General features: G+C 39.3%; 1 protein-coding gene across 1 annotated transcript in view; it reads left to right on the plus strand.

Annotated features, from left to right (window-relative positions):
- Positions 1-13,128, plus strand: part of GALR3 (galanin receptor 3) — a 51,213-nt gene extending 38,085 nt beyond the window's left edge. The window contains exon 2 of the mRNA XM_053689046.1: positions 11,783-13,128. Within this exon, the coding sequence (XP_053545021.1) occupies positions 11,783-12,590 (808 nt within the window). The 3' untranslated portion in view covers positions 12,591-13,128. The remainder of the gene's footprint in view (positions 1-11,782) is intronic.
- The last annotated feature ends 13,075 nt before the right edge of the window (positions 13,129-26,203 follow it).

Raw genomic sequence — 26,203 nt, forward strand, 5'->3', positions numbered from 1 at the left:
CCTCCCCAACAGGAAGTGCAAGAGGATTCACCCAGCAGAGCTGCATATAGCTCCTCCCCTCTACGTCACTCCCAGTCATTCTCTTGCACCCAACGACTAGATAGGATGTGTGAGAGGACTATGGTGATTATACTTAGTTTTATATCTTCAATCAAAAGTTTGTTATTTTAAAATAGCACCGGAGTGTGTTATTATCTCTCTGGCAGAGTTTGAAGAAGAATCTAACAGAGTTTTTGTTATGATTTTAGCCGGAGTAGTTAAGATCATATTGCTGTTTCTCGGCCATCTGAGGAGAGGTAAACTTCAGATCAGGGGACAGCGGGCAGATGAATCTGCATAGAGGTATGTAGCAGTTTTTATTTTCTGACAATGGAATTGATGAGAAAATCCTGCCATACCGATATAATGTCATGTATGTATACTTTACACTTCAGTATTCTGGGGAATGGTACTTCACTAGAATTACACTGTAAGAAATACATAAAGCTGTTTAATAACTAGAGATTATGTTTAACGTTTTTGCTGGAATGTAAAATCGTTTTCATTTGCTGAGGTACTGAGTGAATAAATGTTTGGGCACTATTTTTCCACTTGGCAGTTGCTTAATCTGTTTTCTGACAGTTTCTGTTCTCCCTCACTGCTGTGTGTGAGGGGGAGGGGCCGTTTTTTGGCGCTTTTACTATGCATCAAATATTTCAGTCAGCAACTCATTGTATTCCCTGCATGATCCGGTTCATCTCTACAGAGCTCAGGGGTCTTCAAAACTTATTTTGAGGGAGGTAAATTCTCTCAACTTTGCTAAAGTTGTGTTGTTTACAAGGATTGAGGCTATAACTGTTTCAATTTATTAATTTTCAACTGTCATAGATCTTCTGTGCTTCTTAAAGGCACAGTACGTTTTAATATTATTCTAATTGAATTGTATTTCCAAGTTGCAAGTTTATTTGCTAGTGTGTTAAACATGTCTGATTCAGAGGATGATACCTGTGTCATTTGTTGCAATGCCAAAGTGGAGCCCAATAGAAATTTATGTACTAACTGTATTGATGCTACTTTAAATAAAAATCAATCTGTACAAATTGAACAAATTTCACCAAACAACGAGGGGAGAGTTATGCCGACTAACTCGCCTCACGTGTCAGTACCTACATCTCCCGCTCAGAGGGAGGTGCGTGATATTGTAGCGCCGAGTACATCTGGGCGGCCATTACAAATCACATTACAGGATATGGCTACTGTTATGACTGAGGTTTTGGCTAAATTACCAGAACTAAGAGGTAAGCGTGATCACTCTGGGGTGAGAACAGAGTGCGCTGATAATATTAGGGCCATGTCAGACACTGCGTCACAGGTGGCAGAACATGAGGACGGAGAACTTCATTCTGTGGGTGACGGTTCTGATCCAAACAGACTGGATTCAGATATTTCAAATTTTAAATTTAAACTGGAAAACCTCCGTGTATTACTAGGGGAGGTGTTAGCGGCTCTGAATGATTGTAACACAGTTGCAATACCAGAGAAAATGTGTAGGTTGGATAAATATTTTGCGGTACCGACGAGTACTGAGGTTTTTCCTATACCTAAGAGACTTACTGAAATTGTTACTAAGGAGTGGGATAGACCCGGTGTGCCGTTCTCACCCCCTCCGATATTTAGAAAAATGTTTCCAATAGACGCCACCACAAGGGACTTATGGCAAACGGTCCCTAAGGTGGAGGGAGCAGTTTCTACCTTAGCTAAGCGTACCACTATCCCGGTGGAGGATAGCTGGCCTTTTTCAGATCCAATGGATAAAAAGTTAGAGGGTTACCTTAAGAAAATGTTTGTTCAACAAGGTTTTATATTGCAACCCCTTGCATGCATTGCGCCGATCACGGCTGCAGCGGCATTCTGGATTGAGTCTCTGGAAGAGAACATTGGTTCAGCTACTCTGGACGATATTACGGACAGGCTTAGAGTCCTTAAACTAGCTAATTCATTCATTTCGGAGGCCGTAGTACATCTTACTAAACTTACGGCGAAGAATTCAGGATTCGCCATTCAGGCACGCAGGGCGCTGTGGCTAAAATCCTGGTCAGCTGATGTTACTTCTAAGTCTAAATTGCTTAATATACCTTTCAAAGGGCAGACCTTATTCGGGCCCGGGTTGAAAGAGATTATCGCTGACATTACAGGAGGTAAAGGCCATGCCCTGCCTCAGGACAAAGCCAAAGCCAAGACTAGACAGTCTAATTTTCGTTCCTTTCGTAATTTCAAAGCAGGAGCAGCATCAACTTCCTCTGCACCAAAACAGGAAGGAGCTGTTGCTCGCTACAGACAAGGCTGGAAACCTAACCAGTCCTGGAACAAGGGCAAGCAGACTAGGAAACCTGCTGCTGCCCCTAAAACAGCATGAATTGAGGGCCCCCGATCCGGGATCAGATCTAGTGGGGGGCAGACTTTCTCTCTTCGCCCAGGCTTGGGCAAGAGATGTTCAGGATCCCTGGGCGCTAGAGATAATATCTCAGGGATACCTTCTGGACTTCAAATACTCTCCTCCAAGAGAGAGATTTCATCTGTCAAGATTGTCAACAATCCAGACAAAGAAAGAGGCGTTTCTACGCTGCGTACAAGAGCTCTTGTTAATGGGAGTAATCCATCCAGTTCCACGATCAGAACAGGGACAGGGGTTTTACTCAAATCTGTTTGTGGTTCCCAAAAAAGAGGGAACTTTCAGACCAATCCTGGACTTAAAGATCCTAAACAAATTCCTAAGAGTTCCATCGTTCAAGATGGAGACTATTCGGACAATTTTACCTATGATCCAAGAAGGTCAGTACATGACCACTGTAGATTTAAAAGATGCTTACCTTCACATACCGATTCACAAAGATCATTATCGGTACCTAAGGTTTGCCTTCCTAGACAGGCATTACCAGTTTGTGGCTCTTCCATTCGGATTGGCTACAGCTCCAAGAATCTTCACAAAGGTTCTGGGTGCTCTTCTGGCGGTACTAAGACCGCGGGGAATCTCGGTAGCTCCATACCTAGACGACATTCTGATACAAGCTTCAAGCTTTCAAACTGCCAAGTCTCATACAGAGTTAGTGCTGGCATTTCTAAGGTCACATGGATGGAAGGTGAACGAAAAGAAAAGTTCACTCGTTCCACTCACAAGAGTTCCCTTCCTGGGGACTCTTATAGATTCTGTAGAAATGAAGATTTACCTGACAGAGGACAGGCTAACAAGACTTCAAAGTGCTTGCCGCACCCTTCATTCCATTCAACACCCGTCAGTGGCTCAATGCATGGAGGTAGACCACTGCAACTGTGCATGCTAAGTCAGTGGAATGGGGATTACTCAGACTTATCCCCTTCTCTGAATCTGGATCAAGAGACCAGAAATTCTCTTCTATGGTGGCTTTCTCGGCCACATCTGTCCAGGGGGATGCCATTCAGCAGACCAGACTGGACAATTGTAACAACAGACGCCAGCCTTCTAGGTTGGGGTGCCGTCTGGAATTCTCTGAAGGCTCAGGGACAATGGAGTCAGGAGGAGAGTCTCCTGCCAATAAACATTCTGGAATTGAGAGCAGTTCTCAATGCCCTCCTGGCTTGGCCCCAGTTGACAACTCGGGGGTTCATCAGGTTTCAGTCGGACAACATCACGACTGTAGCTTACATCAACCATCAGGGAGGGACAAGAAGCTCCCTAGCTATGATGGAAGTATCAAAGATAATTCGCTGGGCAGAGTCTCACTCTTGCCACCTGTCAGCAATCCACATCCCGGGAGTGGAGAACTGGGAGGCGGATTTCTTAAGTCGTCAGACTTTTCATCCGGGGGAGTGGGAACTTCATCCGGAGGTCTTTGCCCAAATACTTCGACGTTGGGGCAAACCAGAGATAGATCTCATGGCGTCTCGACAGAACGCCAAGCTTCCTCGTTACGGGTCCAGATCCAGGGATCCAGGAGCAGTCCTGATAGATGCTCTGACAGCACCTTGGGACTTCAGGATGGCTTACGTGTTTCCACCCTTCCCGTTGCTTCCTCGATTGATTGCCAGAATCAAACAAGAGAGAGCATCAGTGATTCTGATAGCACCTGCGTGGCCACGCAGGACTTGGTATGCAGACCTGGTGGACATGTCATCCTGTCCACCTTGGTCTCTACCTCTGAAACAGGACTTTCTGATACAGGGTCCCTTCAAACATCAAAATCTAACTTCTCTGAAGCTGACTGCTTGGAAATTGAACGCTTGATTTTATCAAGACGTGGGTTTTCTGAGTCAGTTATTGATACCTTAATACAGGCTAGGAAACCTGTTACCAGAAAGATTTACCATAAGATATGGCGTAAATACCTATATTGGTGTGAATCCAAAGGTTACTCTTGGAGTAAGGTTAGGATTCCTAGGATATTGTCTTTTCTACAAGAAGGTTTAGAAAAGGGTTTATCTGCTAGTTCTTTAAAGGGACAGATCTCAGCTCTGTCCATTCTGTTACACAAACGTCTGTCAGAAGTTCCTGACGTCCAGGCTTTTTGTCAGGCTTTGGCCAGGATTAAGCCTGTGTTTAAAACTGTTGCTCCACCATGGAGTTTAAACCTTGTTCTTAATGTTTTACAGGGCGTTCCGTTTGAACCCCTTCATTCCATTGATATAAAGTTGTTATCTTGGAAAGTTCTATTTTTAATGGCTATTTCCTCGGCTCGAAGAGTCTCTGAATTATCAGCCTTACATTGTGATTCTCCTTATTTGATTTTTCATTCGGATAAGGTAGTCCTGCGTACTAAACCTGGGTTCTTACCTAAGGTAGTTACTAACAGGAATATCAATCAAGAGATTGTTGTTCCTTCTTTATGCCCAAATCCTTCTTCAAAGAAGGAACGTCTACTGCACAACCTGGATGTAGTCCGTGCTCTAAAATTTTACTTACAGGCAACTAAGGAATTTCGACAAACGTCTTCTCTGTTTGTCATTTACTCTGGGCAGAGGAGAGGTCAAAAAGCTTCCGCTACCTCTCTTTCTTTTTGGCTTCGTAGCATAATTCATTTAGCTTATGAGACTGCTGGACAGCAGCCTCCTGAAAGAATTACAGCTCATTCTACTAGAGCTGTGGCTTCCACTTGGGCCTTCAAGAATGAGGCCTCTGTTGAACAGATTTGCAAGGCTGCAACTTGGTCTTCGCTTCATACGTTTTCCAAATTTTACAAATTTGACACTTTTGCTTCATCGGAGGCTATTTTTGGGAGAAAGGTTCTTCAGGCAGTGGTTCCTTCTGTATAAAGAGCCTGCCTATCCCTCCCGTCATCCGTGTACTTTTGCTTTGGTATTGGTATCCCAGAAGTAATGATGACCCGTGGACTGATCACACTTAACAGAAGAAAACATAATTTATGCTTACCTGATAAATTCCTTTCTTCTGTAGTGTGATCAGTCCACGGCCCGCCCTGTTTTTAAGGCAGGTAAATATTTTTTAATTTATACTCCAGTCACCACTTCACCCTTGGCTTTTCCTTTCTCGTTGGTCCTTGGTCGAATGACTGGGAGTGACGTAGAGGGGAGGAGCTATATGCAGCTCTGCTGGGTGAATCCTCTTGCACTTCCTGTTGGGGAGGAGTAATATCCCAGAAGTAATGATGACCCGTGGACTGATCACACTACAGAAGAAAGGAATTTATCAGGTAAGCATAAATTATGTTTTCTCCCTGTGAGACTCAAAGCACTTTACAAATATACCAACATAAGACATAAAAGTTAGGAGTTTCTGAAGGTCAGATAAGCGGACTGAATGCCTGATGGAAGAGGTGGGTCTTTAGCTTTTTTTTTAAAAATCTGTAAGGACGGTGCCTCTCTGATTGCGCACGGTAAAGAGTTCCAGAAAGTAGGGGCAGCATGGCCGAATGCTCTGGAGCCTGAGTTTGTCCTTATTCTTGGCACTGAGAGGAGGGATGTGTTGGCTGACCTAAGTGAACGGGATGGGATGTAGGGTGTCAGGAGCTCTTTCAGGTACTGTGGGCCTTGGTTGTTTAAGCCTTTGAAGGTCAGCAGGCCAATTTTAAAATATGTTCGCCATTTAATTGGAAGCCAATGCAGGGAGTGGAGAACAGGTGTTATGTGGCAGGAGCGAGTTTGATTGGTTAATAGTCTGGCTGCTGCGTTTTGTACTGTCTGATGGCGATGGAGTTCTTTTTTTGGGAGGCCCAAGTAAAGTGCATTGCAGTAATCTAGCCTAGAGGATACAAATGCATGGATTAATGTTGGCATATCATCCGGTGGAATTAAGTGTTGTATCCTGGCTATGTTTTTCAGATGAAAGTAGGCAGATTTTATTACGGAGGAAATCTGCTGTTTAAAAGATAGTCCAGCGTCAATCAGCACTCCGAGGTTTCGTACCTTTGCTGAACTAACGAGTTTAGAGCCTCCAAGCTCCAGGCCAGTTGGGTAATCGTGGGATATTTTTGATGCCCAGGGTCCCCTCACCAAGAGTAACTCTGTTTTGTCCGGGTTCACTTTGAGACAGCTAGCATTCATCCATTCTATGAGGTCTGTTAAGAAATTGTTTATGCGGCATGCTGGGTCTGTAGTATCTGGAGCAAATGAGAAGTAGAGTTGTGTGTCATCAGCGTAACAATGATACCTTAGGCCATGTTGGTTAATGATGTCCCTCAGTGGTAGTAAGTAAATTGTGAATAGCATGGGAGACAGGATAGATCCTTGTGGAACTCCGCACAAAATTTGAATCAGCCAATAGAATGAGAGCTGCTTAAATCCTATTGGCTGATTTGAACAGTCAATAGGATTTTAGCAGCTCTAATTCCATTTGGCTGATTCAAATTTTTCAGCTAATAGGAATGCAAGGGACGCCATCTTGAATCGCGTACCTTGCATTGAAGATTCAGTGTATGGTGGCGACCGTATGAAGAGGATGCTTCGTGCCAGATGTCTTCTGGATGGACCCGCTCCACGCCGCCGGGATCAAGATAGAAGATGCTGCCTGGATGAAGATTGAAGAGGCTGCCGGGATGAAGACTTCTCGCTGCTTGGATGAGGACTTCGCCGCCGGGATGAAGATTGAAGAGGCCGTCTGGATGAAGACTTCTGGCCGCTTGGATGAGGATTTCACCACCGGTATGAAGATCGTTCAATCGGGATTTAAAAAACTGTAAATGGATCTTCGGGGGTTAGTGTTAGGCTTTTTTTAAGGGTTTTTTGGGTGGGGTTTTTTTTTAGTTTAGGGTTTGGGCTTGTAAAAGAGCTAAATGCTCTTTTAAGGGCAATGCCCATCCAAATGCCCTTTTCAGGGCAATGGGTAGCTTAGGTATTTTTTAGAGTTAGGTTTTTTATTTTGGGGGGTTGGGTGGGTGGTGGGTTTTAATGTTAGGGGGGTCTTTGTATTTTTTTACAGGTAAAAGAGCTGTTCAACTTTTAAGGCCCTTTTAAGGGTTATTGGTAGTTTATTATAGGCTAGGGCTTTTTTTATTTTGTGTGGGCTTTTTTATTTTGATAGGGCTATTAGATTAAGTGTAATTCTTTGTTATTTTGGATAATTTCGTTTGATATTTTTCGTAATTTAGTGTTTGTTATTTTTTGAAATTTAGTCTTTTTTATTTTTTGCAATTAGATACTTTGTAATTTTTAGAGTAGTGTTAGGATTTTTGAATGTGTATTTTAGTGTTTTTTAATTGGTAGTTAGTTTAATTTCAATTTAATTATTATATTAGTTTAATTGTTAGTTTAAACTTAGTTTTTTTAATTTGACAGGTAAATTTTAATTTAATTTAAGATAGGGAAATTGTAATTTTAATCTAAAGTTAGGGGGTGTTAGGTTTAGGGGTTACTAGTTTACTTTAGTATATTTCGTTGTGGGGGGATTGTGGTTTAGGGGTTAATCGGTTTATTATAGTGGGCGGATGGCAGATTAGGGGTTAATTATATTTAAATAGTGTTTGCGGTGCGGGAGGACAGTAGTTTATTAATACAATTATTATAGTGGTGACAATGTCGGGGAGCAGCAGAATAGGGGTTTAGAATTATTTTTAGTGGCGGCGATTTCGGGAGCGGCAGATTAGGGGTTAATAACTTTAATATAGTGTTTGCGATGCGAGAGGGCCTCGGTTTAGGGGTAATAGGTAGTTTATGGGTGTTTAGTACATTTTGTAGCAGTTTAGTTATGAGTTTTATGTTACAGATTTGTAGCGTAAAACTCATAACTACTACTTTTAGATTGCGTTACGGATCTTGTCGGTATAGGCTGTAATGCAGGATTTGTTAGCATCACCGCAAAATTCATAATGGCAGCGCTATGGAAATACCATGAAAAAAACGTAATTTTTACGAGTGCGTGACTGACGTTGCGTTACAGGCTAAAAGGCTTGCGGTACACCTATACCGACAAGACTTGTAATGGCTGCGGTGCTGTTTTAACACTGAAAATGCAATATTTTCAGCGTTAAAAGACGAACGAACAACTTGTAATCTAGATGTCTGTGATTAAACAGACATCGCACTGTATAAATCTTTCCCCTTTAATGTTCCCAATTATCTATTTACCTCCAGGAATGTATTGAATTTATAACAAACAACTCCTTAATCTTTGTTTTGTCATTCGAAAAAGCTGCTGTTACCTGTTGAAGCCACCACCTATAATGAAAATATGAACATTGTAAAAAAGAGGCAGCAACTCTAATTATACTCCCAGTGGTGGTGGGAGGGATAGAGAGTAAAATAGTATTTGTATTGGCATTTGTGTAAACAGAAACCATTATGATAAGGAGGCTTTTGTGTCTCGGGAGATAAAATAAGGAGGTCTGTTCTCTCTCTCTGCAAGCTCAACCCATTTAAATGGGTTGTTGTTTTATTGCACATAAGTTATTGGAAACACACTAAGGGAAACAAATTTTACAGAATACTATCCATTTAACTCTACCCCCAAAACAAGTGTCCCTGCCATCTTCTGCCCCACTGTCATATCTCAGTCTATCCTCCACCCAGCCATTCTTTATCTTTCTCTACTCTCAATTCATAAATCTTTCGCTTTCTTGTCAATCTCTCCCTTCTGTCAATTTCTCCTCCCAATTCATCATTTATTTATTATTCATATATTTATTCCAATGTAACTCCCAATTCAGCCAGTGGTTCTCTCCTCAAATCTCTCTCTACACTCAATTCATCATCTGTCAGACTTTTTCTACAATATCTCTCTCTGCCCACAATTATCAAACGGTGAGAAGGCACATATATATTTTTTTTATTTTGAGCACTATTGTATAATGTATGTGTCTGTCTCTTCTTCACACCCAGGAGCCGCTCAATGAGATAGACAGCTCTCAAGCAAAAATTTGTCTTTCTAAAAAAGATTTGAGGGACTTTATAGAACTGATGATACATCTGAGATAATCTCACCAGACCAGAGAGCTTTAGAGAATAGTGCCCTCTATCTATCTCTACAACCAGTTTATCATCTGTCAGTGTATCTCCCATCAGACCCTCCTCTTTCCCCTCCCAATAAATGATACCCCCATATTTTCCTCCATGAATCCATCTCTCCCTTTCTTATTCACCCGTCTGTCACTCTCCCCCTCCCCAACCTCTCTATTCATCCCCTTGTCTCTCCTGCACACCGTTTTCTCTTCAGTTCAGCAAGTCCCATATCTGCCTGTCTGTGTTATTCATCTTCTTCTCCCTCCTCTCTCATTGACCTTTGCTCAGTTACTGAGTGCTCCAGTCTCAGCTGGTGTGGGGTGATGGAATTAATTAATGGATTTACATTCCAAACGCCACCAGGCATCGCAAACCTCCAGAAACGCAGGAGCTTAGAGATTAATGGCCTGTTCAATTAGCGTCATTAAGTATTTTTAAACTCAAAATCATTTTATTTAATCAATTTGCAACTCAATTGTCTTTTATGTTCAATTGTTAGCATTTGCATATAAAGTTGATCCAAATAGGGACACAATTGTTTTTACGGAAACAGCTTGAAGTTCCTAAATAACTAGTAAAGATCATATTTTCTGTATCATTAAATCATGAAGAAGAAGCAGCTGTTTTATTTTACAATCAAATTTAAACTTTCATGATTCAAATACAGTATATAATAAAAAAAACTTTTTATTTTATTTCTGTTCTGTTTGGTCTCCTTTTTGAAGCTTACCTCCCTCCCATAAGAGCATACTGAGGTAGGTGCGTCTAGGGCTCTATATGAATATCCTTGTTATAAATTTTGCTGCAAATATTGCTCCCATATAATGCATGACACGTGCACGCTCCTGAGTGTACCTCAATATGCTCTCATGAAAAAGAGCTTATTTTAAAACCAAGAGAAAGAGAGTAACTTGCTAATAGAAGTAAACTGAGAAGGTGCATTTTGACTTCTGTGTCCCTTTAAAAATACTGTTAACCTAAGTTAAACCATTGAAAGTTATATTATATAATATGGTCTTCACAGTTTATCTCTGAACTTAATCAGTCCATCTCTACCTCTGAACATCATAAGTCCACCTCTATCCTATAAACTACATCAGTCCATCTCTACCTCTAAACTTTATCAGTCCATCTCTACCTCTAAACTTTATCAGTCCAACTCTACCTCTGAACATCATAAGTCCACCTCTACCTCTAAACTTTATCAGTCCATCTCTACCTCTAAACTTTATCAGTCCATCTCTACCTCTAAACATCATCAGTATATCTCTACCTCTATACATCATTAGTCTATCTCTCTACCTCTAAACATCATCAGTCTATCTCTACCTCTAAACATCATCAGTATATCTCTACCTCTATACATCATCAGTCTATCTCTACCTCTAAACATCATCAGTCTATCTCTAAACATCATCAGTCTATCTCTACCTCTATACATCATCAGTCTATCTCTACCTCTAAACATCATCAGTCTATCTCTACCTCTAAACATCATCAGTCTATCTCTACCTCTAAACTTTATCAGTTCCTCTCTTCCTCTGAACTTCATCAGTTCCTCTCTTCCTCTGAACTTCATCAGTCCATCGCTACCTCTGAACTTCATCAGTCCATCTCTACCTCTGAACTTCATCAGTCCATCACTACCTCTGAACTCCATCAGTCCATCTCTACCTCTGAACTCCATCAGTCCATCACTACCTCTGAACTTCATTAGTCCATCACTACCTCTGAACTTCATCAGTCCATCACAACCTCTGAACTTCATCAGTTCCTCTCTTCCTCTAAACTTCATCAGTCTATCTCTACCTCTAAACTTTAACAGTCCATCGCTACCTCTGAACTTCATCACTTCATCTCCACCTCTGAACTTCATCAGTTCCTCTCTTCCTCTGAACTTCATCAGTCCATCTCTACCTCTGAACTTTATCAGTTCATCTCTACCTCTGAACTTCATCACTCCATTTCTACCTCTAAACTTCCCCAGTCCATCTCTACCTCTAAACTTTATCAGTCCAACTCTACCTATAAACTTCATCAGTCCAACTCTACCTCTAAACGTCATCAGTCCATCTCTACCTCTAAACTTTATCAGTCCATTTCTACCTCTAAACTTCACCAGTCCATCTCTACCTCTAAACTTTATCAGTCCAACTCTACCTATAAACTTCATCAGTCCAACTCTACCTCTAAACGTCATCAGTCCATCTTTACCTCTAAACTTTATCAGTCCATTTCTACCTCTAAACTTTATCAGTCCAACTCTACCTCTAAACTTTATCAGTTTATCTCTATCTCTCAACTTCATCAGTCCATGTCTAGCTCCGAACTTCATCAGTTCATATCCACCTCTGAACTTCATCAGTCTCTTTATTTGCAGGTATCTTGCCATTCGTTACCCGCTCAAGTCAAGAGACCTTCGAACATCAAGAAACGCCCTGGCAGCCATTGGAGTCATATGGGCTCTCTCCATCCTGTTTGCTGGTCCTTATCTGAGCTACTACCATATTATTCTCTACAACCAAGTTCCCATCTGCATCCCCAACTGGGAGGACAGGCGACGGAAGATAATGGATGTGTCTACATTTGTTTTTGGATATCTCATCCCTGTGCTTATCTTGGGTCTTTCTTATGCCAGGACTATCTGCTTCCTGTGGACTTCAGTAGACCCGGTAAAGACCGCTTCTGAATCCCGTAAGGCTAAGCACAAGGTTACCAAGATGATTATAATTGTGGCAGTTCTGTTCTGCATCTGCTGGCTGCCTCATCATCTTGTTATCCTTTGTTTCTGGTTTGGACACTTTCCTTTCAATAGAGCCACCTATGCTTTCCGTCTAGTGTCTCATTGTATGTCTTATGCAAACTCCTGTCTCAACCCCATTGTGTATGCCCTTATCTCCAAGCATTTCCGTAAGAGGTTCAAGCAAGTTTTCACTTGTATGCTTACCCAGAAACGAGCACGCAATAAAGTCCATGCCATCCAAGCTGCCAATACAGTGGCTGGCTTCTATGCTGGTCATACTGAAGTCACACAGGTCCAAGAAGATAACGGTCGTGGAGCACGGGCTATAAGAGAAGAGGATGTGGAAGATGAAAGCCCAGGTGATCCCTTAAGTAGCAAAATGGTGGGTGGAAGCTGGGGGACACGGATGCCCAAAGTAGTTGGCTTCCAAACTGATACAACTTAAGTTATCGCTTTCTCTACATTGGCACCAAACAACAATCACACTTGGTTTACAGTATATGGAAAATGGGTCTGATTAAATAAGAAGAAATATGACATTTAAATGTCAGGAACGTTTACTAGTTTTTCATACACTTTAGAAAATGCCAAATTTGGTTGTAAGCTTCATAGTTCAAGATCTGGAACTTGAAATGCTCATGTTTGGTAGAGTTACCTCTGGGTATTTTTGGATAGAAACTTTGGAAGTAGCTGGATGATGCTTTCTGGGTATCAAGTTTAAAGGCAGTAATTGTGAATCAATATTTTATTTTGTGAGGACAGAGTTATATAATCCTTCCCAAAAGCTAATTTTTCTGCACTGTATAATGCTGCTAAGTATATTTAATAACCTCTAGCCTTTAGCGTGCAATATTTTATTGAGATGTATAAAAACATTTGTAATAATATATTTATGTTTATTTGTGTATATATGTGTATATGTGTATGTATGTGTGTAAGTGTCTGCATGTGTGTGTGCCGGTATGTGTGTGTATATTTGTGTATGTGAGTGTGTAAGAGTATGTATATCTGTGTGTGAGCATGTATGTGTCTAAAATTGTGTATGTGTGTATAATTGTGCATGTGTGTGAGTGTGTTTGTATAATTGTGTACGTGTGTATAAGTTGATGTATCTGTGTGTGGATATGTGTGTATGTATGTGTGTGTGCATGTGTGGGTGTAAAATTGTGTATGTGTATGTGTGGATATATGTGTGTGTGTAAGTGTATGTATATGTGTGAGCGTGTGTGTGTATAATTGTGTGTGTGTGTATATAATGAAGAGTATGATTGAGCATATGTGTATGTGTGGGAGTACTCTTGCGAGTGTGTGGTGTGTATGTGTGTGACTATGTGAATCTATGTATTTATGTGTGTGTGTGTGTGTGTATATATACACACACACATACATATATATGAAAAATAGCATAGGTATCTGATCATATTGAATAGATTTTTCACAGTTTGCATAATATATATATAAAATAAATTCAAATATCAATATTTTTGCTAATAAGCTGCATGAATTTATATATATTTTCATTCTGAAATTTTGCTTTGAATTTTTGCTTGAAATCAGCAACGAACTGAAAAGAATATTATGGCTTCAACTAAATTCATACAACTCTCTTTCTCTCACTCTCATTCTCACTTTCTTACTGACAAATCACTTATTCTGCATGGTCAAAACTTTTTTATTATGTATTAATTGTATAAATAAAATAAAAGGCAACTATTCAGAATGTATAACTTGTATATGCACAAAAGTTAAAGTTTTTTAATAATGTATAACATTCTTAAATTTGGTAGGTTAATTTATAAGTGCAGTTTTTTATTTAAATTCCAATTTATAAATGGAATTTAATTCCATTGTGGGCATTGATATCTACTTTCAGTAGATAATAGCCTGTCTCATCAGGGTCTACTATGCACTCAAATAGTAAATAAAAAATGATTGATATCACAGACATGGCTAGATTTCATCACTGTTAAAAACTGTTGCAATTTGGAATTGCAATGGGTTAATAGAATGCTCAGAAAACATCCAAATTTGTCAACTGTTTTTTTGTTCATTTGTATTTATTCAAATTAAATAAAATCACAAGATGCTATAATTTAATCTTATACTGTATATGTGCTGACTGCTGATGGTCCCCAGGTCTATTAGTAAGTGCATTTGTGCGAAACGCGTTGAACAGTTCTGAACCCTGTTTTTTCCCCCGTAGCATTTAAACAGGATGTATCTTAATATTTTCCAATAAAATTATTTTTTAACAAAGTAAAATCTTTTTTTACTACAAAGAAGGCTAGGCAAATATACTGAATGTGGTCTTCAAGTGGTGTATTTCTGGACTGTCCTAGCTTGGCAAAAAAAACTATAAATATATTGATTAAGGGGTTAATCGCATTTTATGGGGTTTTTTTGGCAGGTGGTTTCTGAATTTTTACCGTTATTATCGATATGTTTATCCATTGATTTCCAATCGCAAAATGTTTTGTACTATTTGTACCCTTTAAATCTTTAGCTACTGAAAACAATATGAAATAATTATCTGCGTCATTAACCTCTTGATTTCACGATTTCGTAAAAATGAAACATAGATGATTAATAACAAACAATTTAGTGATTTTTGGGGGTTTAACAATGACATCACAGGTTAAAGGGCATGCATGTTAACTTACCCTATTTTGATAGTGTGTAGTGATGCTAATAAATGACATGTGACTATCTGTTGTGCTCCAGAGCCATAGCGATATGTATGTATGTCTTTCTAAAGGATTTGATCAGGGGCATTATGGGTACAGCAGGCGTGTGTGTTTGTTGAGTTATCAATTTCACTAATTATTTTAATGTTAAAGGGACACAAAACCCACATTTTTTCTCTCATGATTCAGACAGAACATAAAACTTTAAACAAGTTTCCAATGTACTTCTGTTTACTAATTTGCTTCATTTTCTTGGTATCCTTTGTTTAAAAGCATATCTAGATAGGCTCATGGACAGCAATGCAGTACTGGGAGCTAGTAGTGCATTGCTGCTCCTTCAGCAAAGGACAGTGTATTGGCTGATTTGAAATTGAGGATTCAAATCAGCCAATAGGAATAAGAAAAAGCTTTCATTCTATTGGCTGATTTGAATTTGAAGATTCAAATCTGCCAATAGGAATGCAAGGGTAACCCTTTATAAAAGGGGTACCTCTCATTCACTATTCTGTGTGCGGCTGGAGACCGTATGAAGAGGACCGACGTCACCGCCTCCATCACTGGGATGGATCACCACCTGGAAGAAGATGGACCTCCGTCTGGATGAAGATGGAACTCCACCTGGATGAAGAAGAGGGAGCGCCGCCATCATCATCGCTGAGTACCTTTATGGGGTTAGTGTTAGGTTTTTTGGGGGTTTTGTTTTTTCATAGATTAGGTTGGTTTATTTAAAATTTGGGCAGCAAAATAGCTGAATGCAAGGGGTAATTTAGTTTTTTTTTTATTTTGGGGGGAGGGTTGTAATGTTAGTGGGGGGTCACAAAAAGAGCTGATCCCTTTTAATCAATGCCCTACAAAAGGGTTGTTTTTTTTAAGGGTATTAGAATAGGATTACATTTTTTTTATTTTTGGTAATTTCTTTTTTATTTTCTGTAATGATAGCTTTGTTATGTTATGTAATCTTAGAGGTTTTATTTTTTGTAATGCTAGTTTTTTTTCTGTAGTGGTAGTTTTTTTGCGTAATGTTATTTTTTTTATTTTGCGTAATGTTAGGGGTTTTTTTAGGTACGATTGGGTTTTTATTTAATTTTACAGGTAAGTTTTTTTTTAAGGTAGTTAGGATTTTTTTTAGTAAACTTAGGGGTATTTTAATTTTGGTTAATATAGGGCATATTAGGTTAGGGGGTTTAGATGTTAGTTTATAATTTTGCATTGTGGGGGTGGGTGGTGGTTTAGGGGCTAATAGTTTATTTAGGTTCTTTTGCATTGTGGGTGGATGGCATAGAGGTTAAGAGTTTTAATCAGTGTTTGCAATGTGGGGGGATGGCGGTTTAGGGGTTAATAGTTTATGTACTTTGCAATTTAGGGGGATGGTGGTTTAAGGGTTAATAGTTTGTGTACTTTGCGATGTGGGGGATGGCGGTTTAGGGGTTAATAGTTTTAATTAGTATTTGCAATGTGGGGGGGGGGTGGCTGTTTAGGTGTTAATAGGCTAGGGGTTAATGGCAGGGTTTTTTTTCACTTTTTATCTCTATTAATTTCTATGGGGGGAGACATGCATGCGCACGCAAAAACTCCAGTTAGGATTTTTGTGCTTTTCATGATACCGCTAGCGCAAAATCTTTTTTTTTTTCAACTTGTAATACCAGCAGAACCCAACAAGCGCAAAAAGCTTTACACTATCAATGTTTTCCCTGCAAAAAAAATAAAAAATTTACCGTGGCAGAATATTGTGGCATGAATATTGTGGCATGAAGTTATAGACTTGTGCTGGCAGAATTAAAGGGACACTGAACCCAACTTTCTAATTTACTCCTATTATCAAATTTTCTTCATTCTCTTGGTATCTTTATTTGAAATGCAAGAATGTAAGTTTGGATGCTGTCCCATTTTTGGTGAACAAGCTGGGTTGTTCTAGCTAATTAGTGGATACATTCATCCACCAATATAAAAGTGCTGTCCAGAGTTCTTAACCAAAAAAAAGCTTAGATTCCTTCTTTTTCAAATAAAGATAGCAAGAGTACGAAGAAAATTTTATAATAGGAGTAAATTAGAAAGTTGCTTAAAATTGCATGCTCTATCTGAATCGCGAAAAGAAAAAAAATTGGGTTCAGTGTCCCTTTAATGTTTCTATGATAATTCCTCCTGATACCCTGTTAACATTCTTAATGATTAGATATAATGTTTTCAGCTGTCATTGTTATTAATAACACTATCAGCCTTACTTCTACTTCCTCTGGGTACAAAAGCAGCCTATGTGGATATTATTAGGTCTAATTTGCGTTTGACAGGGAACACCCAAAAGATTTGTTGGAAGGATCAGAATTGTGTGAGATGATGCTATTTATATTTTAGTATGTCACATCACATGACTTGTCAACCATTCATTTGTTTGTAAGTCATTCTTTAAAAAAAATAAGTTATTTATTAAAAAAAAAAGGGTAAAAATTCCACTTGTATGGTTACAATAGAGTACAACATTTTAATCTTCTTCCCAGTTTATTTCTATAAGATTCTATACAATTGATGACTCATAGACCTAGCTAGTCTCGGGATCTCAGGTACATACACGTGTCTGTAGCAGTATTGCAGGAGTGTTAGCAAGAATGTTTGCAGCAATGTCAAACATTATAACAAACATTGCTGCCATAAATTGATAAAGGCACATGCACGCTCTTAAAATCCTATGAGGCTAGCTCAGTTTACACTTTAACAAAGGATACTGAGAGAATGAAGCAAATTTGTCAACAAACTTTTTATGCAAATATTCAGATAATAAACAAAATCCAGAATATTATGTAAATATTTCTATAAAGAGAGAAATATACGACAGACATATGAGCGACTCGCAAACGTACTTTGGTTAAAGCCTCATTTTTATTTTGGAAAGAAATTCTGCTGTGATGAGATTTCATTTTTTTCTGACTTGTTTTCCTTTGAATTGGGGATAATGTGTTGATGCAAGTGATAGTACACTGAGCGGTAGCATAAAGCGATGATAGTGCCACATATGGTCCCTGTCACAGCTACTCCTAGCCATAGACAACTACATTAACCAATGAGAGCAGCTGTGTTCCAATAAAACTTTATTTATAAACAATGAAATTTACATTTTACATGATTTTCATGTGTCACAAAATATTATTATAGCATTTAAAAGTGTAAAATCAATTCTTATCTTGCAGGTGAAACAGGTAGCGAGTGTGTTTTGGCCCCGGGTGCCATAGTTAAAGGGACAGTTTACTCAAAAATGTTCTCCCCTTTAATTTGTTCCCAATGATCCACTTTACCTGCTGGAGTGTATTAAATTGTTTACAAGTAGCTCCTTTACCCTTATATTGGCATTTGAAATTGTTAATTTAGCATGTGGTATCCCCACCTATTCTGAAAGTTTGTGGCCGCGCGTACCAACTATAGATAAGCTTTGTAAACACAGCCAGCAGAAGAAATTACACTCCCAGTGTGATAAAGCAGAGATAAGGTAATAAAATGTTGATTTTCCATTGTTCTCTCAAAGTACTGGTGATTGTTTTAAGGACAGATATAAGATAAAGAAGCAGGTATATGTGCACAATGTGATACAGTAATGAGATCGGATTATACCTACAAGCTCAACCTATTTTATTAGGCTGTGGCTTCAAAACACAAAATCAGAGCTTTATTATACACAAATAAGCCTTAAAAAGCTAATTTTCATACATTTTTTACTCTGCAGTTTGTTAAAAAAGCAATTGTAAACACATTAAGGGAAAAACTATTTTACAGTATACTGTCCCTTTAAGCTACTGCTGATCTAAAGCATAAAAGTCTAATTTTGGCTTTACTGTCCCAATAATAGTTCTGTTACTGCAGGATCAGACTCTGAACATGGGCCCAAGTTGGGGGGCGGAGTTATGTCCTCTCTTCCCTAGAGTCACCAGGTGTCCCGTATTAACCCGGACAGCCCAGTTTTTCAGCAGGCTGTATAATCTATATAAAAATACTGGACACTTAAATGTCCAGCTTTTTAAAAGTCCCTTGGATGGTAGATACATTTTAAATGCCTCCTATGCCTCTTTGCATTACAATTATGGTATTGAAAGAGGAACCATTGCACATATACTGCTCTATTTGTACCAATAACCTTGAATGGTAAAAATAAAAACTCGGTCTTATTTTTTTATTGGCAGTCTTTACTGGTAATGGTAACCATTGGTATGTAAACAAAAATGTGCTATGAGTGCTACTGGTGGTGAAAGGGGGTCAAAACAATTCTGTGTGTGTGTTACTGGTGGACATAAACGTCAAATATCTGTGTGTTGCTGGCAGCCAAGGGAATAAAATCACTGCTCAGTGAAAAATATGTATGGCAGGTCCTGGCCTAAGATAGAGCTTTTGGAGGAGCCATTGTTAATGCCTACAGGTCCTTCAGCTGGCAATCGTACTCTCCGCATACAAGCCCGCAGCCTGGTGATGTTATACTGTACCAGCTTATTTGTGGCACCTGGCACTGTCTACAGAAACACTTTATATTACATTTAAATCTGCTTTGATAAAACATTACTTTAAGTGCATCCTGGGAAATAATTGTGGTGAAGGTCACAAGAGAAGTGGGTCCTTGACTCCTTGTGAGAAGCGGAAAGCAATGATTGGAGAATGAGGAGGTTCCATCTATTGTATCTGCAAATGCCAGTGTATTATAACGATCACAAAGGAAGCGTTCAATACAGTTGTAAAATAGCAGATGTACATACTTTTTTCTTTAACTCCCTTGATCTTATGCTCAGTATTGTTGTATCCTGCGTTTGAGACTTAACCATATGCGTCTGCTAAATGAAGTCACCTTGACTTAGCTGTCATTATGTGATAAAGTCTTCAAATATTACAGTAAACTAAAAGGTCAGGGCTTGGTGACTTTAAGGGACAATGTACTGTACAATTGTATTTCCAATTTGTTGTGTTTTAAATAGGCCGAGTCTTTAGGAAGAGCCAACCTCCTTATCTTAACTCTCTAAATATACACAAAATATCATATTTTTTTGTATGTTTCTCTCGCTCTCTCTCTCTATCAGTCCCACTCTGGTTCTGAGCAGGAAATATGTTATGAGCCAATAAGCAGCAGCAATTGCACGGCCCCACCAATCACTGTGTCCTGTTGGGGGGCTGCAGACTTGGCACCTTAATAGTAAAAAAAAAACAATGACATACTTAGAGTGTATCATTTTGCATTAGAATGTCCCTTTAACATTTGTTCAGCCCCAACCCCAACATTTTTTTGCTTGCAATGTTAAAAATGAGATCCCCCAACTTCTCATTATGAGTGCAGAGCCATATTGCTATTTACAATGAGATAAATCACCTAAATTGTGAGTTATTGTTTATCTTTTATAAATTAACTAATTAAATAATTTACTCACAGTAGTGGCTGGGCAGCTGTGGGTGTATCTGGGCAGATGTGGGTGTGCCTGGGCAGCTGTGGGTTAGCTGGACAGCCACTCCCACAGCTGCCCAGACATGACCACAGCTGCCCAGACACACCCACAGCTGCCCAGCCAACCCACAGCTGCCCAGGCACACCCACATCTGCCCAGATACACCCACAGCTGCCCAGCCACTCCCACAGCTTCCCAGACATGACCACAGCTGCCCAGCCACTCCCACAGCTTCCCAGACATGCCCACAGCTGCCCAGCCACTCCCACAGCTGCCCAGACATGCCCACAGCTGCCCAGACACACCCACATATGCCAGATACACCCACAGCTGTCCAGCCACTCCCACAGCTTCCCAGACATGACCACAGCTGCCCAGCCACTCCCACCGCTGCCCAGACATGACCACAGCTGCCCAGCCACTCCCACAACTGCCCAGACATGACCACAGCTGCCTAGCCACTCCCACAGCTGCCCAGACATGCCCACAGCTGCCCAGCCACTCCCACAGCTGCCCAGACATGACCACAGCTGCCCAGCCAATACTGGTGGACTAACGTCCGTAAACTCTGTAAAATGTTAGGAGGTTTGTGCACTTACCTTTTTTCTACAAAGAAATATATTGTAACGTAACTGCTGTTGTTTCTTATACAGAATAAAAAACAAGATTATAAATACAATGTCCCTCTAATAGAAATAATTCTGCTTTGATTTAACGAGAACAGGATAAAAGCACAAAAACATTTGCAGTAAAAAAAAGTAAAAAGGAATATTTATTCAAAAAGTAATTAAAAGGGAGGAAAACAAAAAAATGTAGTTCATTATTCAGTTGTAACCAACACAATATGTTTATATATTGTTATATTATTAGTTATTTTGTGGCAAAAGTATCTGATTTAAAGGGATATGAGCATGGTCAAAAACTGAAATTGACTTCAGCTAGTGCATGTGTCTCCTAGCAACCACTTAAAAGGGAAAGTTATCTCTTGTGCCTTCATGTAGAGACCACAGTCTCCTTGTGGGGCTATGACAGGAAGTAATGGACACTGTACAAAGGAAGTTTAAAAAATAAATAAAATGTAAAATATTTTAAAAACAATGTATAACACACTGCTTAGTGCTTTTTTATTACAACTATTAAACAGAGAATATTCTCAATTCAAAGGGACATTATACACTAGATTTTTCTTTGCATAAATGTTTTGTAGTGGATCCATTTATACAGCCCATTTGGTAGTGTTTTTATAAAAATGTATAATTTTGCTTATTTTTAAGTACATTGTGCTGATTTTCAGACTCCTAACCAAGCCCCACAGTGCCAGATGTATACTGATGTCTACAGACTCCTGCTGTGTTCTGTTTATGTTATCTGTCTTTTCATATGCAGAGAAGAATGGAGGTGAGGAGTGTCTGCTCGTTTAGTTTACCCAGCCCCTTTCAGTGGGCGATCCATCAATAATACTAAACTGGGAGCTTCTAAGTAAATTTTTAAAGGTTTTACACTGGATTTTTAGATCAGTATCTGCATATTCTTCTTTATAGTAGTGTCTATTACATGCAGCTATATGAAAATTGGTGTATACTGTCCCTTTAATGTCCTTTATTCAGTAAAACTTGTTTGTGAAACTACAAACTCAGGCCTAGATTTAGAGTTTGGCGGTAGCCGTCAAAACCAGCGTTAGAGGCTCCTAATGCTGGTTTTTACCGCCCGCTGGTATTTGGAGCCAGTCAGGAAAGGGTCTAACGCTCACTTTGCAGCCGCGACTTTTCCATACCGCAGATCCCCCTACGCCATTTGCGTATCCTATCTTTTCAATGGGTTCTTTCTAACGCCGGTATTTAGAGTCGTGGCTGAAGTGAGCGTTAGAAATCTAATGACAAAACTCCAGCCGCAGAAAAAAGTCAGTAAAGGGCTTTCTGGGCTAACGCCGGTTTATAAAGCTCTTAACTACTGTGCTCTAAAGTACACTAACACCCATAAACCACCTATGTACCCCTAAACCGAGGCCCCCCCACATCGCCGCCACTCTATTAAAAATTTTTAACCCCTAATCTGCAGCTCCGTACACCGCCGCCACTTACGTTATCTTTATGTACCCCTAATCTGCTGCCCCTAATACCGCCGACACCTACATAATATTTATTAACCCCTAATCTGCCGCCCCCAACGTCGCCGCCACCTACCTACACTTATTAACCCCTAATCTGCCGACCGGACCGCACCGCTACTATAATAAATGTATTAACCTCTAATCCGCCTCACTCCCGCCTCAATAACCCTATAATAAATAGTATTAACCCCTAATCTGCCCTCCCTAACATCGCCGACACCTAACTTCAAGCATTAACTCCTAATCTGCTGACCGGAGCTCACCGCTACTCTAATAAATTTTTTACCCCCTAAAGCTAATTCTAACCCTAACCCTAACACCCCCTAAGTTAAATATAATTTTTATCTAACGAAATAAATTAACTCTTATTAAATAAATTATTCCTCTTTAAAGCTAAATACTTACCTGTAAAATAAACCCTAATATAGCTACAATATAAATAATAATTATATTGTAGCTATTTTAGGATTAATATTTATTTTACAGGCAACTTTGTATTTATTTTAACCAGGTACAATAGCTATTAAATAGTTAATAACTATTTAATAGCTATCTAGTTAAAATAATTACAAAATTACCTGTAAAATAAATACTAACCTAAGTTACAATTAAACCTAACACTACACTATCAATAAATTAATTAAATAAAATACCTACAATTATCTACAATTAAACCTAACACTACACCATCAATACATTAATTAAATACAATACCTACAAATAAATACAATTAAATAAACTAACTAAAGTACAAAAATAAAAAAGAACTAAGTTACAAAAAATAAAAAAATATTTACAAACATTAGAAAAATATTACAACAATTTTAAACTAATTACACCTACTCTAAGCCCCCTAATAAAATAACAAAGACCCCCAAAATAAAAAAAATGCCCTACCCTATTCTAAAATTAAAATAGAAAAGCTCTTTTACCTTACCAGCCCTGAAAAGGGCCCTTTGCGGGGCATGCCCCAAAGAATTCAGCTCTTTTACCTGTAAAAAAAAAACATACAATACCCCCCCCAACATTACAACCCACCACCCACATACCCCTAATCTAACCCAAACCCCCCTTAAATAAACCTAACACTAAGCCCCTGAAGATCTCCCTACCTTGTCTTCACCATGCCGGGTTCACCGATCGATCCAGAAGAGCTCCTCCGATGTCTTGGTCCAAACCCAAGCGGGGGGCTGAAGATGTCCATGATCCGACTGAAGTCTTCATCCAAGCGGGAGCTGAAGAGGTCCATGATCGGGCTGAAGTCTTCATCCAAGTGGGAGCTGAAGAGGTCCATGATCGGGCTGAAGTCTTCTATCAAGCGGCATCTTCAATCTTCTTTCTTCCGGATCCATGTTCATCCCGCCGACGCGGAACATCCATCTTCACCGCCGACTTCCAGACGATTCCATCAGCCAATCAGAATTTTCCTACCTTAATTCCGATTGGCTGATAGAATCCTATCAGCCAATCGGAATTCGAGGGACGCCATCTTGGATGACGTCCCTTAAAGGAACCGTCATTCGTCGGGAAGTCGTCGGTGAAGATGGATGTTCCACGTCGGCGGGATGAACATGGATCCGGAAGAAAGAAGATTGAAGATGCCGCTTGATAGAAGACTTCAGTCGGATCATGGACATCTTCAGCCCCCGCTTGGGCTTGGATCAAGACATCGGAGGCTCTTCTGGATCGATCGGTGAACCCGGCGTGGTGAAGATAAGGTAGGAAGATCTTCAGGGGCTTAGTGTTAGGTTTATTTAAGGGGGGTTTGGGTTAGATTAGGGGTATGTGGGTGGTGGGTTGTAATGTTGGGGGGGGGTATTGTATGGGTTTTTTTACAGGCAAAAGAGCTGAATTCTTTGGGGCATGCCCCGCAAAGGGCCCTGTTCAGGGCTGGTAAGGTAAAAGAGCTTTTCTATTTTAATTTTAGAACAGGGTAGGGCATTTTTTTATTTTGGGGGTCTTTGTTATTTTATTAGGGGGCTTAGAGTAGGTGTAATTAGTTTAAAATTGTTGTAATATTTTTCTGATGTTTGTAAATATTTTTTTATTTTTTGTAACTTAGTTTTTTTTTATTTTTTGTACTTTAGTTAGTTTATTTAATTGTATTTATTTGTAGGTATTGTATTTAATTAATTTATTGATAGTGTAGTGTTAGGTTTAATTGTAGATAATTGTAGGTATTTTATTTAATTTATTTATTGATAGTGTAGTGTTAGGTTTAATTGTAACTTAGGTTAGGATTTATTTTACAGGTAATTTTGTAATTATTTTAACTAGGTAACTATTAAATAGTTATTAACTATTTAATAGCTATTGTACCTGGTTTAAATAATTACAAAGTTGCCTGTAAAATAAATATTAATCCTAAAATAGCTACAATATCATTATAATTTATATTGTAGCTATATTAGGGTTTATTTTACAGGTAAGTATTTAGCTTTAAATAGGAATAATTTATTTAATAAGATTTATTTTATTTTGTTAGATTTAAATTATATTTAACTTAGGGGGGTGTTAGGGTTAGGGTTAGACTTAGCTTTAGGGGTTAATACATTTATTAGAGTAGCGGTGAGATCCGGTTGGCAGATTAGGGGTTAATTATTGTAGGTAGGTGGAGGCGACGTTGGGGGCGGCAGATTAGGGGTTAATAAATATAATATAGGGGTCGACGGTGTTAGGGGCAGCAGATTAGGGGTACATAGGGATAACGTAGGTTGCGGCGGTGTACGGAGCGGCAGATTAGGGGTTAATAATAATATGCAGGGGTCAGCGATAGCGGGGGCAGCAGATTAGGGGTTAATAAGTGTAAGGTTAGGGGTGTTTAGACTCGGGGTACATGTTAGGGTGTTAGGTGCAGACTTAGGAAGTGTTTCCCCATAGGAAACAATGGGGCTGCGTTAGGAGCTGAACGCTGCTTTTTTGCAGGTGTTAGGTTTTTTTTCAGCTCAAACAGCCCCATTGTTTCCTATGGGGGAATCGTGCATGAGCACGTTTTTTAAGCTGGCCGCGTCCGTAAGCAACGCTGGTATTTAGAGTTGCAGTGGCAGTAAATATGCTCTACGCTCCCTTTTTTGGAGCCTAACGCAGCCCTTCTGTGAACTCTAAATACCAGCAGTATTTAAAAGGTGCGGGGGGAAAAAAGCACGTGTAGCTAACGCACCCCTTTGGCCGCAGAACTCTAAATATAGCCGTCAGAGATTTGAACAAAAATCAAAAAAAGAATAATATAATGAAAATGATTTGACATTATATCAAATTCAGTCATCAGCGGTCCTTAAATGGACAGTCTAGGCCAAAATAAACTTTCATGATTCAGATAGAGCATGTAATTTTAAACAATTTTCCAATTTACTTTTATCACCAATTTTGCTTTGTTCTCTTGGTATTCTTAGTTGAAAGCTTAACCTAGGAGGTTCATATGCTAATTTCTTAGACCTTGAAGGCCACCTCTTTTCAGAATGCATTTGAACAGTTTTTCACCACTAGAGGGTGTTAGTTCACGTATTTCATATAGATAACACTGTGCTCGTGCACGTGAAGTTATCTGGGAGCAGGCAGTGATTGGCTAAACTGCAAGTCTGTCAAAAGAACTGAAATAAAGGGGCAGTTTGTAGAGGCTTAGATACAAGATAATCACAGAGGTAAAAAGTATATTATTATAACTGTGTTGGTTATGCAAAACTGTGGAATGGGTAATAAAAGGATTATCTATCTTTTAAAACAATAAAAATTCTGGTGTAAACTGTCCCTTTAAATAAAGTTGTATTCACACAACCACTCTCATTTGTTTCCGTATTGTCTATAGCTGCTCTCAGTATATCACAGCAGGACTGAGCAGTTGCCAGAGAGGCTGTGT

The sequence above is a fragment of the Bombina bombina genome, chromosome 7 (genome assembly GCF_027579735.1).
Source record: "Bombina bombina isolate aBomBom1 chromosome 7, aBomBom1.pri, whole genome shotgun sequence".
Taxonomy (NCBI): Eukaryota; Metazoa; Chordata; class Amphibia; order Anura; family Bombinatoridae; genus Bombina; species Bombina bombina.